This window comes from Lacerta agilis, chromosome 1, assembly GCF_009819535.1.
Source record: "Lacerta agilis isolate rLacAgi1 chromosome 1, rLacAgi1.pri, whole genome shotgun sequence".
NCBI lineage: Eukaryota > Metazoa > Chordata > Lepidosauria > Squamata > Lacertidae > Lacerta > Lacerta agilis.
The window spans coordinates 57,981,491-57,997,271 of NC_046312.1; the positions used below are offsets into that span (position 1 = coordinate 57,981,491).

A 15,781-nucleotide genomic window follows, 5' to 3' on the forward strand; every position below is an offset into this window, starting at 1 on the left:
ATAAATTCAATGACCCTAAGACAGTGTCTTGCGGTATCCTGCCCTTCTGCACATGCTTTTCCCACATGAGTAAATCTCTTCCTGCCAACCATGTCAGGCTCCCTCCTATATGCAGAACTCTGCATGTAAGAGGGCTGTATGTACCCAGTGTCATAAATGGTGCGCAGACTGGCTCATTAAAAAAAAAAAAATGGTTCTTGCATATTTTTATTTCTTGGCCTTGAGAGTTACATTATGTTCTTAGGCTAAGAAAAGGCCCTTTGTGCATATTGATGTCTGCAGTCAATCGCTGGTCTTAGATGTGTTCACACTCAGTTTGGCACCCATTATTTTGTGTCTCCTTTTCCAAGTTGCAGGCTGTTCATTATCCAGACCAAAACTAGACTAGACACACTGGAATTGAAGGCACTGAACAGCCTGGCCAGGCTACTGTCCAGTAATATTACTCCCCATCTTCAAGTGTAAACTTTTGGTTCAGTGGCAAGAGCTGGGGGAAGACTAGAAAAATGATGGAGTTCAAACCATCACTTGGAGTTCAAGCAATCCTTCAGTCACGGTCAAACAACATACCTTAGGAATCTCTGGCCCTGCCTCAGCAAAGAACTGGGCATGGGATCTATACTCACCAGTTCCTGCTGGAGAAAGAAAACCCACCAGTGTGTATGCTCCACACTGTTAAGTGTGTGTTGTTTGAATTTCCTTGGTGGGTTTCTTTTTTCGTGCTTATCTCATTTTTCTACATACCTTATCATCTAATTTGCATCTTGTGGGTGTAGCTGCTTCCTTTGTGTTTTAAAAAACAGTGGGGAGGCCCAAGTGTTCTTTTGCAGCAGTGGTGTGCCATTTCAGTTTGGCACCAAATTCAAGCCACACTTCTGTCAGGTGGGATTGATTGTGATCAAGAGCTCCCAGTCACACTTCCCAAATGAATCTGATCCCTGCCAAAATCAGCACAGCTTCCATTTGGCACCAGATTTTAAAAGCACCGAATGCAAGGCATGGCTGCAAAGGAACAATCAGAAGCACACTCTTAAGCCACACAAGCCCAATTGTTCCTTTGCAACCTCATCTCACATTAATCACTGTTTAAATTTGGTGCCAAATGCAAATCCAGCTGCTTTCGTGGAGGGTTGGGCACTGTTTGATCCAGCCCTCTGCCCAAAAGTCATTCCCAACCTCTGCCTACTAGTTTATGAATATTGTCATTTCTAGTTTGGTCTGGATATTGATTCCTGTTTACATTTTCTCTCTCGTCTCTTTCAAAAGCAGGTAGATACATTTTCTCATTTTGTGTATCTTAATTTTCAAAATTGTTTCATCAATCAAAATATTCCTTTGAAATATAATACTTAGATTCGCAAGCTAAGGAGGGAGTTGGATGCATCCCAAGAGAAAGTCTCGGCTCTGACAACACAGTTGACTGCCAATGTGAGTACAATGTAGATAGATAGACAGAAACAATCTGGTGATAAACAGTGAGCTGGTTTATAAGAATTTCAGATATAGTTTGGTATCAGAAATAAATGAAAATGCACTAACTTTTAAACGTAATACATTTTAGACTAACTGTGGGTGGTATCCAAATAACGTGTCCCATTACTGTGAGTATTTACGCTTGTGCAGCAGAGTCTCTCCCCTCCTCTCCCTGTGTCCCCCTAAAACTGTTCTAGGGGCTCCCCAAACCCTCTGGAGTAGATCTGGGGAGGGCACAGGGTGGAGAGGTTCTGCTGATCAATTAATTAATACAGTACTAATTAACACCCACTAAGATATTACCCTTGGAACAATTGTCAAATAGCAACATGTTTTGATCCTTTCGGCTGGTTTCACATCAACTATCCAAATCTAACAGAGAGATCACCTTAATCAGAACTATGGAATGTACTAACTGTTCCCCCTTTAAATGCCTCTTTTCCTACTAATATTTGAATTGAGACTCTTCACTGGCTCTTTGAATAGTTGGCAGATCTTTTCAAGCGGGAATTACTCGCTCCAGTATTTTTTAAGTAAACATTTTAGCTTCATAACACATGTAGTCAATGCTAAGCTTGTTTTATTTTCTCCCATTTTTCTCACATGTTCAGCCAGGCTTGTTTTTATAGGGGCCAGAAGGAGCAAGAACCACATATCCCAGTGTTATCATACTTTCCATGGTTGTTTTCACGGTGAATAGGAGAACAGTTAGTTAGGTTAAGGCAACTATGTGCTGATGATGAACAATGCTAGAATGACTGCACAAGGCTTTACTGTACCACATCGATACAGGATAAATATTTGTCATGGTGTTTCCTTAGCTTGGAGGAAGTGGTTATAAAGTTGCCATCCTAAGCAGGTTCACCATGTATAAACATACCTGAGGCCAGAAGACTTCACTGGCCAGTTTATGACACTTTGCTATGACTGATTGGAGCAGTTATCACAGCTCCAAGCCAGGAACTGCAAGCTCATAGCAGGTGACACTTAGACCCAGATGCAGAAGCATCAGTGGTTATTGTGTGGCCACTTAGTTTGATGGTTTTGTCAACTCAGGAATGTTAGGTTCACCAGGGTTCAATTGTTTGTGCTGTTCTTTCTTGACTAGCTGATTGTGGATTACATTCTGCATGCCGTAATGTTATCTTCTGCATTATTCTGCAAACAGTCTGCAAAGGTACAATCTTGATTGTATAATGCAATTCAACTTACAGGCTCACCTCGTGGCAGCATTTGAACAGAGCTTAGGAAATATGACCATTAGACTACAAAGCCTTACCATGACAGCAGAACAGAAGGCAAGTCTGAAGCTCACTTGTACATTTTTCATGAATGTAGATTCCATAATAGAACTTTTAAAATTGGGTTCACAGTAAAGTGATGTCTTTGGGATCGTGCTGCAGAGTGAAACAAAACTTCTCAGACATCTATGTACTGCTGACATGCCAGTGACAATTGCGTATAAACTTTCTCTCCGGGGTTAGTGGTGGGGTGAAAATGAAGTGTTAGACCATTTAGCAACTAAATGTTAACGGTATATGGTGTCACTAGTTCCTATTCCCTGAACTTTCTTGAGTCTGTGTTTTAAATTCACCCTATCTCTCATCATTTCCACAAAATGAGCATGTCAGTGCCTGTACATTAGAGGGGTCGCAGAGACCAATTATGCAATGACTGGAAGCAGTAAATACTTATTTCAGTTGTATCCTGTTTTTCCTCCAAAGAGCCCTAAGCAGCTTCCCTCTGGTTCCCAGGTGGTCTTTCATTCTCAAGAGTTTACAGGACCAGACCTGCTTAGTTCCAGCAGTAGAACACCAACTGATGTCTTCAGGCCGTATTCTGGGCTAATATTACACTCCCTTAGTATTTTATTACTATTAATCCAGCTTTTTTGCATGTGTTTGTAATATATATGCAAACAATTAACTACAAATAATGCATTTTCTATGAATTTTATCTAGTAATGCATTTTAAATTGAAAACCGTATTTTCCACCCACTATAGAACTACAATATCTTAGAATAACTAAAATGTCTTTAAAATAAGATCCTACAGAGATGCAGACACAACACTCTTGCATCTTTGAGCTGTTGTAAAAATTTCAATTTACTGTACTACAGTTGGGGCAAGGATCTATAATCATAATCACTGTAGTGAGCACTTTTACTCTAAAATAGAATGATCTACAGGCTCAATCAGGTTGCTCTAGAACGTCTATCCAGTTTGCAGTTTAATAAATTTGTGCTGATTTGCACCAGCTTATTCCTTTCTGCTGTATACAGCTGATGAGCCAGAAGTGGGCAAACAAGGGTTCTACAGCATTACACTGGGAGTGTGGAAAACTGTCATTTTGTCATGTGTTCTAAACCCAAGTAGCTATCCTAGATTAGTCTGGACCATTGTGCAGCAAGCAAAGAATAGGAATGAGCAAGGTGTGTTGTGCTTGTAAGAGTTTGTGAAAGTAGCCCAAGTCTCCTAAAGAAGCGAGTCATGATGTGGAGAAGCCAGAGCACAGATAAGAGCATGTGGGATGCTGGTTTCCAGCCAGTTTGACTTGAGGGACCCTTAAATCCTCCTACTAAAGTAAGAAGTCCTTATACCCTTACATCATGTGTTCAGCACAGCCAATATTATTCTCTACTTGTAGCCATCTTTGATCAGTTAGACAAACATACAAACAGGTGAAATCCATAAAAATTTCCTAAGTCTCCATAGCTGACCACTGCTCAGGTACCAGATTCAGACTCACCTTAGAGTCCCTGTTAAACATCTATCCAGCTTTACTGCATGGTCTCAACTTTTAGTGCTGTACAGGCTGCTTAACCACTCTTTGGAGAAAATCCAGAGGCAACATTAATTTGTTTGTTTGTTTTTTGTGTGTGTTGCAGGATTCAGAACTGAATGAGTTAAGAAAAACTATTGAACTACTGAAAAAACAAAATGCTGCTGCTCAGGCTGCCATAAATGGTGTAATTAATACACCTGAGCTCGCCTGCAAAGGTAAAGGAATTATTTCAGCCTTCTCTTTCAATAACAGTGTAATGCTCTGAGGGCATTCATCCCCTTGGTAGTAGCTGATGCAAAGTTTTGCAGAGTTCTTTTTCCAGAGATAGACTACATGTTTAATCATCAAACTGAACTTTATTTCTTACAGCGGTAGGCCTATTGTTACTAATACTGTTCATAGACTTGTAGCTTCGAAATCCCCACAATATTACAGTAGGGTCCCTTGCTGAAACCCACATCTCACTAGAAGTTTCTTTTCAAGTGCCACAGTCTCCATACCCAGCAGTCAGCATTGCTCTGCCTCTTCCATCTAACATTACCACCACTGCTCTGTTGCTTCATCAGTCAAGATTCACTTCTTGCTCCATCACCCACATAGTGATGTTATCCTGCCATGCTAGGATACTCTTCTTTCTTCTTCTTTGGCAATCAATCAGTGGCCAAGTAAGATTGTCTTCCATGAACACAGTCTTAATGGTGTGTCCATAACTGACTGTGGAGGCCAATTCTGGATCCATGCTAGGATATAGTATGGCAGGAGGAACAGAAATTCAGTAATTAAACTCTCCAGATGTTTTGGCTACAACTACCGTATTTTTCTGTCTATAAGACGCCCCCTTGTATAAGACACCCCCTATTTTTGAGGACTCGGATTTAAGAAAATGGGGGGAGATGTATCCATGTATAAGACGCCCCCTAATTTTGACACTATTTTTAAGGGAAAAACCTAGTCTTATACACGGAAAAATATGGTACTCTGTGCCCCAGCCAGTACCAGCACAGAACTATTATAGTTCTCTGGGCTGGCTATGAAGAAGGTGGGGCAGGCAATTTTGATTGCGTGTGATAGCAAGGGGCAGCAAGGGAGAATGTCCATGTATAGAAAGAGAAAGGAAGATGTCATTCCTGAATGTATTTAACTAGGTTTAATTACCATCTAGGAAGTGGGACTGCGCAAACCACTGATTTGCGGATCCGGAGGCAGCACTCCTCAGACAGTGTCTCTAGCATTAACAGCGCAACCAGCCATTCCAGTGTGGGAAGCAACATAGAATGTGACTCCAAGAAAAAGAAAAGAAAGAACTGGGTATGTATGCTTCAGCAGAGCAGATCAAATGAACTGAAGGCAGCCTTTTTCAGGGAAGTTTTTAATCTGTGACATTTTAATGTATCCTAATATCTGTTGGAAGCCGCCCAGAGTGGCTGGGGAAACCCAGCCAGATGGGCGGGGTACAAATAAATTATTATTATTATTATTATTATTATTATTATGTGTGTCCTATCAGCATTCCAGAAAACACAGTGCGTGAGCCAAGTAGTCCATGTAAATGCACTGCCTTGAACTATAATGAGTATGATGGACATCCAATGAATAAATATTAACTTATGCCCATTTTTAGGACTTGACAAAGTTTCACCTGGAAGTGGTTGACACCCAAACAACATGTTGTGCCACAGCAGATCTGTGAATGGATCTCCCACTTTCTTTCTCCTCCCTGAAATGCATATACAAGGTTTCTAATTTCAGAGTAGATGAAGTAGTGGTTTAAGCCTTTCCATTGTGCTGGTTCAGTGAAGTGTGGACTCTGTCTCAGCTTATTGTAACCAAAATTGGTGTATTTTCAATATAATCGGGCCAACAGCAGCCTAGAAGGGGAAACAATTCTGAATGGAAAAATGGTATGCAAGGGAAGAATTAGTTGCGCGCGCACACACACACACACACACACACTGCTCCTCCAGATGAATTTTCCATGCCATAGGTGTGGAAATGTGTGTGTAAGCTATCTGCATAAGGAAAAGCTCCACTCTCTTGAGTAGTCTGGTTTCACCCTTAGGGAAAGTATTAATTATGTTCATTATAACTTGGGCTCTCTTTTGACTATTGTCATGGCAAAAAAACCCAACAACAACACAGATCCTGCAATCATAACATTTATCCAAAATCTCAGTTGTCCAGATGCAAAGAATTATACCCAAACCTTGCTATACAAATGGCTTATTCAGATATCCAAACAGCCAGAGTTGGTCCAACCCTTATTTGTTTTGTTTTGTTTTTTGTTTTTGCTGGTAAGTGCCAACCATTACAGGCAGAGGGAGAGAGTTTAATACAAATCAGGGAGCAGGAGTGATTGGACAAATCAGCTTTTCCCTTGTTTGGCTTTTGCTGATTGGTTGCTGCAGTTTCAGGCAGAAAGCATGGCAGGAGAAAGCATTGAATAGAAGTGTTCCCATAGGAAACAACTTGTTATGCAAACCTAATGAATGATTTCCTGGGAATGCATTGTGTTCGGAAAGTGAGACCTACGTGTATCAGTCTTTAAACTTAATTTGTGGTAGAAGCCTTCAAAATAACCATTTTCACTTCCCATTTCTTCATTGCTCACCGCTTATTGTATGCAAGGTCCCTTGTGCTGGAGGAAAGGTATCTGATATCGAATCCCGTTTTTTGTGATACTACCTCTGCCGTCGTGACGTTGCTTTTATTGTAGTTTGAACAGGTGCACTTAGTTCCTGTAGTCCCTTTGCGTCTTTGGATTTTGTGCGTTGTAAGCAAATAAATGGATGCTGCCTCCTGTCCCTATAAGAAGGGTTAGCTAACATAAGACTTGTAGATCCTATTCAACCCACTAAGGCTTTTTCCCTGGAAAAGGTTGACTTCCTCACCCCTGCAACAATGAAATTGCAGGTGAGTTGCCAACATTAACATTCTCCAGTATCTGGGCTTCTGCATTTCCTCCCCTTCTGGATCTTGACTTATGCTTGTTTGAACATGGGCCCTCCCTTACCCTCAATAAACTACTTTCTCTAGTAATTTCATTATCCTATCAGAGTTCCACAATGCAAATTCTGTCATGGGACAGAAATAACTTTCTGTCAACAATGGAAAAGAGCATGTGAGCCTGAGGCCTGCTCCTGTTTTGGCTGAATATTACGGGAGGCCAGTAATTTACAGAGTCTAAGCACTGTTCTCACCTCCTGCATTCTTTTAATCAGCACATGGAGAGGAATTGTCTCCCCTTGAGGCTTCCTGACCTCTGCACCTCAGACCAAGAGTGGAAAGGGTCTCTACGCATGTACAGTTTTATACATGCAGGGCATGTGTTCAGGATTGGGGACCTGGTTGTGTGTAGGAGGTTCTACAAATGTATAGTTGACAAAACATGTGATGGGAAAAAAATGAGAATAGGGTTATTATGGTCAGTAACTTTGGAGGATTGTGTACAGGGCTTTTGTGCACAGTGATTTTGAGAGATTATGGTCATGTGTACAGGCCCTACAAATGTATAGTTGCCAGAGTGTGTGGCAGAGAATGTGAGCATAGAGTTTTTGTGTACAGTAATTCTGAGGGATTATGTTTGGATCCGACAAATGTGCACTTGACCAAATATATGGTGGAGAAGTTTGGAATGGGGCTTTTGTGCAAAGTCATTTTGAAGGATTATGTGAGATCCTTTGTTGGGCTGATAGGAGATCATTTGGGTGACTTGCAAAACATAATGGGTGGAATTCATCATAATACTCTTCTAATCGTTCTGTCTGCACAAGCGTTGCAGCTTCCCAGATGGAACAATCCCCCCTCTTCTCCCCCACATGCTGTCCTGGGGGTTACCTTGACCCCAGTCAAGCCAATTTCAGGTGAGGCAGAGCCCAGTTGTGCAAGCAGAACTCCTTACATAGGGTTTCTGCTGACAGGACTGGCAAGGTGAATGTGAGTTTATATTGAACTCTGTACATCATCCTTCAGCTCTGTGAAATGCCCCGGCCCACCCATTCTGATCATAAGATGACATGCTTTACAATAATTATTTTCCCTGGTAAAATGATTTGGGGTGTGTGTGTGTGTGTGTGTGTGTGTGTGCTTTTGTGGATGGGTGGGGTTCATGTTTGTCTGAGAAATCCGGCGCTTTCCCTGTCACTGGCTTTATCTGTTAAAACTTGTCTTTTTTTCCTTCCCGCTTCCCTTTTTGCTTGTACTTCCTCTGGCAGGTCAACGAGGTAAGAAAGATGTATTTTAAATTTTAAAATACAAAGCTAACTAATCCATTTACATTATTAACTCTGTCAGCACCAATAACCTCATCTGAGCCATGTCATTTCATAACTGCAACCTGTGATAACACCGTAATAAAATTGTCCTTGAGCCGAAAAGAATTTGCATTGTCTCAGAGTGGAAAGGTGTGCTTCAGAATAGGGCTTGTCAACAGCCAGCACTTTTGCAGTGTCTCAGACAATGTCTTTCTTAAACACAGTGTGAAGATTTCCAGAACAGAAGGGTGGCAATCTGTACTTCCATTGTCAATTTGTACTGCCAAAAATGGACTTTTGTAACCATTTTTTAAAGTGTTGCATGCTAACTATTTTCTCCTGTTCCTTATCATAATAAAGCAGAGTTTGTTTTATGTATAATCTTTATTGTTCTGGTCTTTTTCTTTCAGTTGCGTAGTTCCTTCAAACAAGCATTTGGTAAAAAGAAGTCCCCCAAGTCAGCATCTTCTCATTCAGATATTGAGGAGATGACGGATTATTCCCTGCCCTCATCGCCAAAACTGCATCACAATGGCTCAGTTGTCTCTACGCCATTACTGAGAACGTCCCATTCCAATTCACTGTGAGTTGAGTTTGCATGTTAAAAAAGAGTTCCTGTTGACACGTTGCTGTTATTTTATACTGGAATAGGAGTCCGTTTTTCTGTGGACTCTATAAAAGAACAAGACAGCAAGGATTAAGTGGATTTTCTTCAGCTGAGGTTTATTTAGTCAGGTACCTGAAGCCAGTGACAACTATAATGTGGGTATTTGCTTTATCCTTTTTCTTGCTTGCTTTTGGCTGTTCATTTATGCAGTGATGCTTACTCATTCACAGTATACCTTAAATTGCTAGATCAGACCCAGAAGCCATCAAAGTGATGATGAGAGGACATTTTTGAAACATCCACTCTAGATTGTAGCTTTGAGGAAGATTCTAAGGCTCAGGAGAAGCTGTCAGAAGTTATTGAAGGGGTTCAGGAAATGGTGAATGTAAACAGTGTTGCAAAGCTTAAATACTCTTCTTCCATTTAACCTCCATGGTTAAGATGAGTTTCCACTGCTCCTTATAGCCAACTGTGTATGATGGTGAGATACAGAATTTAGTAGAGATTAGAAAACAGGGAATACTTGACTGAGAAAATCAGGCATCACTAAAATTTGCATTCCTGAGATTAAAAGCCCTGTAGATTAAGATATCATATAGAATCGTATATTTTTATTTTTAAAGTTCTCACTTATCTTCAACTATGTTATCTCATTTTCATCACTCTGAAACTAGCCTATCCTATCCCTGCATTACTGAATGGTGAGCAAAAGCTTAAAGCCATGTAATCCATCATGTCTTTTATGATGGTGCCTGTCATCAGTCAAAGTATGCACGTAACGAGTCTTGACATGTACCAAGTACCTGAGGAATAAACAGGCCTACAGAATTAAGGAGGAGAAAAGCAGAGCACCAGGCTGCCTAGGGTTTCAGCACTGATTTATTTGGCTTCTGATTGTAGCCTTTATTAGAAAGCAGAAGAGCACAATGAATGGATAGACGTAGTGTTATGTTTCCCAGATTTGGCCCACATAATATTTTCAGCCTGACAGTCATGTAAGCAAAGACTATATTTTATCAAGATGTATTGTATCAATACTTGAAATCCAAAGTTTCTTTATATGGTTGAATTTCTTGAGTTGGTTGCACTTTGCTGATCTCATTTAGTCCTTTGCACTTTATATTTCTGTCATCAGTTTTGTCAGTCTTAACAAAAGTTTACAACTTTGTCCAAAGGTTTGCAAGTACTCCATTGTGAACACAGAATTCCCAAGCTAAGGGATTTTTAAAAAATATTCATTGGACTGGAAAGTGGGTAGAAGCAATATTTCCCACAGTGCTCCATGGTCTTACACCTCACTGTTACCCAGAAATTCTGGGAGACTGAAAGAGAGGGGAGGGAATCGTCCTCCTCTTCCTCTCACCATGCACCATTGCTGCTGCTGCTGCTGCTACTGCTACTGCTACTGCAGCAGCTTCAAGGCAGGAAAGGGATGGGGGGATATGGTTTGAAGGATGGCAGCAGGCAAGGATGATATTTGGAGAAGGGCAAGGCTAGCAGAAACAGCCAAGGAGAAACTAGGAATTCTCCAGCTTGAACAACTTTGGAACAAAAGAACCTCAAGCTTTAAATAAAATCCTTGCATTTGAGGCAGGCCCTCAAAGTTAGTTTCTTAGCCTGAACTGGGAGAACTTTGGAAGCATCCCTAACATAGATGCAGCATCTGGGTCAGGGCGTGGGGCACAGAGCCCACTGTGGCTACAGCGCAGAGGCTCACTTGCACACCCCAGTCCAGGAGAGTGGGTGGCAGCATTGCCGCCCACTCTCCTCACTCTACCGGAGCTGGCGGCAAGGAAGTAGGAGCTTCCTTGCACGCCACAGCATCTCTCCGCCCCCAGGTCAGGCTTGATTCAGGGACAGAGGAGCTGTCACTGGGCTCTGCAGTCACTCTCCACCCCCAGGTCAGTCTAGAGTTGACTCGGGGAAGGAAGAGCCTCAGCTGGGCATGCCACAGCCACTCTCCAGAGTTGCGGCCAGGCATTGCAGCTGCTCTCCGCCCCTGGGTCAGGATTGACCCTGCGAAGGGGGAGCTGTGGGTGGGCATGCCAGGCGGGAGCAGGACACGCAGAGGGTGATCTTCACCCTCCATGCTCTCCAGCCCCTGGTGCTGGCAGGACGCAAGGGGGGTCTCTGCAGGGGGGCACCTGGTTCGCGCCCCCACAGATTGTGGCACCCGGAGCCATGGCCCCCATGGCCCCCTCATGCTATGCCAGTGCATGGATGGTAAAGCACAATTTTTCTTAATAGCTCTCCTCTTGCTTTGTTGTTTCTTGACTGCAGTACCATATAATTGGTTTTTGATACTGCTGAGGACGGGGGAAGCCAAGCTTTTGTGGGGGGGGGGGAGATTTATTCACAGGATACATGCGATATGAAAAATTGCCAGAAAATGGCAATGGTGCTGCTTGTCTTTTATGCGTTAGGGAGTAATTTAACTCTGTTCAATTTGAGTAGGTGGGAGGGTGGAGAAAGCTGGTGCCAGGAGAATAAAACTACTTCTTTCTTTCTTTCTTTCTTTTTAAAAAAGCCTGAACAGTGCAGAGTAAGCTGAAAAGGCATAGGATTCCAAAGCCCCCCAGAGTCATACAGGGGCGCCCAGCTGTGCACCACACCTGCTGAGTACTAAATCTTCCTTTGAGGCCATCCATCTCCAAATGACTGCTGCTACTATGCCTCCTTAATTTACCTTGGATTTTCAGGCTGAATAGATTTTCCAAGGAACGACTGTACGTTTAACAGTAGCTTAACAACTAAAACTCAGTATAGGTCACAACCAAAATGGTAGTTTCTCTGCCCTTATTCTACTGCCCTTCCCTTGGGCAGGCTGAGACCATTCCTAATGATAGGGTCCCCTTCATCTCACCATTTTTGCCAAGTCCCCTTGAACAAACAAAAATCTGGTTGAAAGCAGAGCAATGAAACACTTAATTTTTGCTAACGTTCAGAATTTCTGCTTCCCAAGCTCTTCAGTGAAAGGCTCGTTATTATCTTTTCCCAGGATTTCAGAATGTATCGATAGTGAAGCGGAAACAGTGATGCAGTTGCGAAATGAGCTGAGAGACAAAGAGATGAAGCTAACCGATATCCGTTTGGAGGCCCTCAGCTCCGCCCACCAACTTGACCAACTTCGGGAAGCTATGAACAGAATGCAGGTAGGAAGGAACTGCAGCAACACACATGCAAACTTTAGAAAAGCCCTGCTGGGCTTGCTTAGCCCAGCATTCTCACAAACAGGGTCAAACAGATGCCTGTAGGAACCCCCCAAGTAGGACCTGAGTGCAACATCACTCTCCCTGCTTGTGATTCCCAGCAGATGGCATTCAGAGGCATACTGACTCCCGAAGCATTATTTTGTCCCTCCTTAACTGTCCATCTTTCTCCTTCATTTTATGAGAGAGGAAGAAAAACGTTTCTATATCCACTTTCTCCAAACCTTGCATCATCTTATGAACCTCTATCAAGGCATCCTTTTTTAAGGTTTTATTTTCAGTCCCTTTCCTAATAATTCCCTAGCATGGCATTTGCCTTTTTCACAGCAGCTGCACACTGGGCCATCGCCGTTATCGAGCTGTGCACTACAACCCCAAGGTCTCTTCCTTGGTCAGTCACTGCCAGTTCAGACCCCATGAGCATATATGTGAAATTTAGTTTTGGGGTCCCCCCACCCCATGTGTATCACTCTACATTTGCTTACATTGAAATGCATTTGCCATTTTACTCTCCGCTTACCTAGTTAGAAGAGATCATTTCCAAGCATCTCACTACCCCCTTTTGTTTTAACCACCCTGAACAGTTGGGTATCACCAACAAAACTTGGTTACCTCACTGCTCTCTCCTAACTCCATATAATCTATGGAAAGTTAAAAAGCACAATTCCCAATACTGATCCTCGGGGAACTACGCTTCCTATATATATCTCCATTGGGGAAATTGTCCATTTATTTTTACTCCGTGATTCCTGTTTTTTATTCAGCTGTTACTGATCCACATCAACACACAAATCTACATGCTAAACCTAAAATTAGAGCTTCTCTGTAAAGATTTTATGTAACACTATATTTTTCATTCCAGAGCAAATGCCAAGGCAAGACCCTTGAGCCATGCTCATTAAAGTTGCCACTAATTGTCACCAATGTGTGTGGATGGGCCATAGGGCGAGGCAAGGTGGTCATTCTTTGGTTACATTCTGTCATGAAGATATAGATATTATACATCCCCACGTATGTGTCATTTCCACTTCATGAATCTGGCTCTTCGATCCCACCGTTTTAATTATAATTCATTTATTTTACTTGCAGAGTTTATGGCTTTGTTATTTATTCAACATGGGTGTTCAAAGTGACAGCCAAACATATATTAAAACCTATAACATGTTCTGAAAACGATAATACCAAAAAACGATATAAGTAGCAGAGTAGAACCACACCCATCGTCAGAAAGCCCATTTAAAGCAAGACTTGAAAAATGTGTTTCTCTGAAGCTAACTTCTCTTTCAGAGGTGGTGGGCTTTGGGTGCATCTCTGTTGTGCTTTTGGGCCTTCTTACATGGAAATGTGAGAGCCAGTGTGGTGTAGTGGTTAGAGTGTTGGACTAGGACCTGGGAGGCCAGAGTTCAAATCCCCATTCAGCCTTGAAGTTCAGTGGTTACTGGGGGGGGGGGAGTGTGTGCACAACAGCCACCACATCATTCAGAAAGGGGAAAAAAAACAGTACAGCTGCAAAAAGTGCAGAGATCCCTGCAGGTCTCATTACAACTCAAAGAAAATTGGCATGAAAACTTTATCAGCTCTCATGTGTAATTTTGCCTGATTGGGGGAAGATTGACTGTGGGAAGGCCAATGTGAGGGGATGGATAAAGTGGGGAAGCCTGGTCTACCAGCAAAGCTTGAAAAGGAAACGACTTTGATTGAAAGCTGTTGGGGATAGTGAGAGACAGTGGACCAGCTGGTAAGCTGTATCTCGTGTGTGTGTGTGTGTGTGTGTGTGTGTGTGTGTGTGTGTAAGATTTTTATCTCTCATTGTGTGTAAAAAAAGCTAAAAGGGCATGCACCTACCATTCCCTTTACTGGCTGTTTTCTTGTTCTAATCTAGAGTGAGATCGAGAAACTAAAAGCAGAAAATGACCGGCTGAAGTCGGAAAATCAAGGCAGCTGCAGCAGGGCCCAATCTCAGGTTTCCATTTCATCCTCTCCAAGGCAGTCCATGGGTCTTTCCCAGCACAGCCTGAACCTCACAGAGTCAGCGAGTCTTGGTGAGTACATGTAAAGGGCAACCAGCAGGTTTTATCCTGTAGCCGTAAATAAATAATAGCTGTAAATAATCGCTGGTGGCTAAGGTGTGAAGGTGGAAGGGCTGGGGCAAACCCTTCCATTACAATATCATTGGCAGCTCTATTGCACTTTGAAGCGTAGCATTCCAGCTATGACTTCAGCTGTGCAAAATCATGTTCGGAGTCAGTTTAATTGCACCCATTTGCCAAAGTAAAATTTCTTTCGAGAGAAAACGCTGTTAATTTTTCTGTGGTTTTCCCTCATTTCTTCCATGTCTGTTCCAAATTGCGAGAGGAATGTCTTTCCATTATTTCCGGTCTTACGTACATTCCAAGAAGTGTGTGCTTCACAATTTCGAAAGCACCAAACTTGGCAGCGTTCACAGAATCAAGCAATTAAAAATCTAATTATCCAAAGCAAGCAACTGTTTGAAAGTTTGTGTAACATAGACACATGCATCTGCACTTTTCTTGGTGCATAATTTTCATCTATAAGGGCTGGAGTAGACACAGCCTTGCATATATTCACAAAAGAGTAATACTGTAGGGTTTGAGTTTTTTTGTAGCAGGGTAAATCAAGACCATGTTCTCCCATATGAACCTGCCCTTTAAGTTTACAAATTAAGATCTGCTTCAGAGGCCCTTCTATTTGTCTCACCACTAGGAGAGGTTAGGTTCACTTCATCTTTCTTTAGTTGTGGGTGGGTCCTTAAAACTTACTTGCTCCACACAAAGCTTTTGAATGTCACTTGTTTTACTTTCTCTCTCTTCAAAGGTGATTCTTGCCCCCACATTTGTTCTCAATCTATTTGTCATTGTCTTGGGTTGTATCCAATGCTAGTTCTACTCAGAGAAGACCCACTGAAATTAATAGGCATAACGAACTCAGGTCTTATTAATTTCAGTGGGTCCACTCTTAGTAGAATTAGATAGGGTTAGGGTTGTATGTAATTAAAAAAAAGTTACAAATTTAAAACTTTTAAGCAGCTCAGCGACCCTTTTTGAGCTGAAAGGCAACTCGTAAATTATTTTATAAATGGAATAAATAACCATATGAGCATATTTTCCCAGCTCACCATTTGTAACTAAAAAATAATTTGTGTTTCCTGTCCACAGACATGCTGCTGGATGACCCCAGTGATGGTTCTTCTCGAAAAGAAGGTGGCAGGCATGTTAAAATAGTTGTCAGTTTTCAGGATGAAGTTAAATGGAGAGAAGTGAGTTATGTGTGGAGTTTGCTTTTCACCTTTTTTCCATTCCACGTTATCAGAGATTAGGTCTGTTGGCATGCTGCATAGACTGAAGTTTTTGGGAGGAAACCCCCCCATCGTTCACTAATTTAAATATTTTTGTTAAGTATTTTTGTCACTTGAAGTCCTATCTGTAGTCTGAAGCAA

The 15,781-nt window shown here is 42.0% G+C and overlaps 1 protein-coding gene across 12 annotated transcripts in view; it reads left to right on the plus strand.

Moving 5' to 3' along the window:
* Positions 1-15,781, plus strand: part of NAV2 (neuron navigator 2) — a 537,457-nt gene that overhangs the window by 507,213 nt on the left and 14,463 nt on the right. For 8 of the 12 annotated variants that reach the window (XM_033150800.1, XM_033150735.1, XM_033150770.1 and 5 more), the window contains 9 exons: positions 1,354-1,428; positions 2,688-2,771; positions 4,362-4,473; positions 5,421-5,566; positions 8,470-8,478; positions 8,919-9,091; positions 12,114-12,267; positions 14,207-14,366; positions 15,501-15,601. In XM_033150800.1, coding sequence (XP_033006691.1) covers positions 1,354-1,428; positions 2,688-2,771; positions 4,362-4,473; positions 5,421-5,566; positions 8,470-8,478; positions 8,919-9,091; positions 12,114-12,267; positions 14,207-14,366; positions 15,501-15,601 — 1,014 coding nt within the window. The remainder of the gene's footprint in view (positions 1-1,353; positions 1,429-2,687; positions 2,772-4,361; positions 4,474-5,420; positions 5,567-8,469; positions 8,479-8,918; positions 9,092-12,113; positions 12,268-14,206; positions 14,367-15,500; positions 15,602-15,781) is intronic. The other 4 variants (XM_033150751.1, XM_033150780.1, XM_033150725.1 and 1 more) reach the window with 1 other exon arrangement.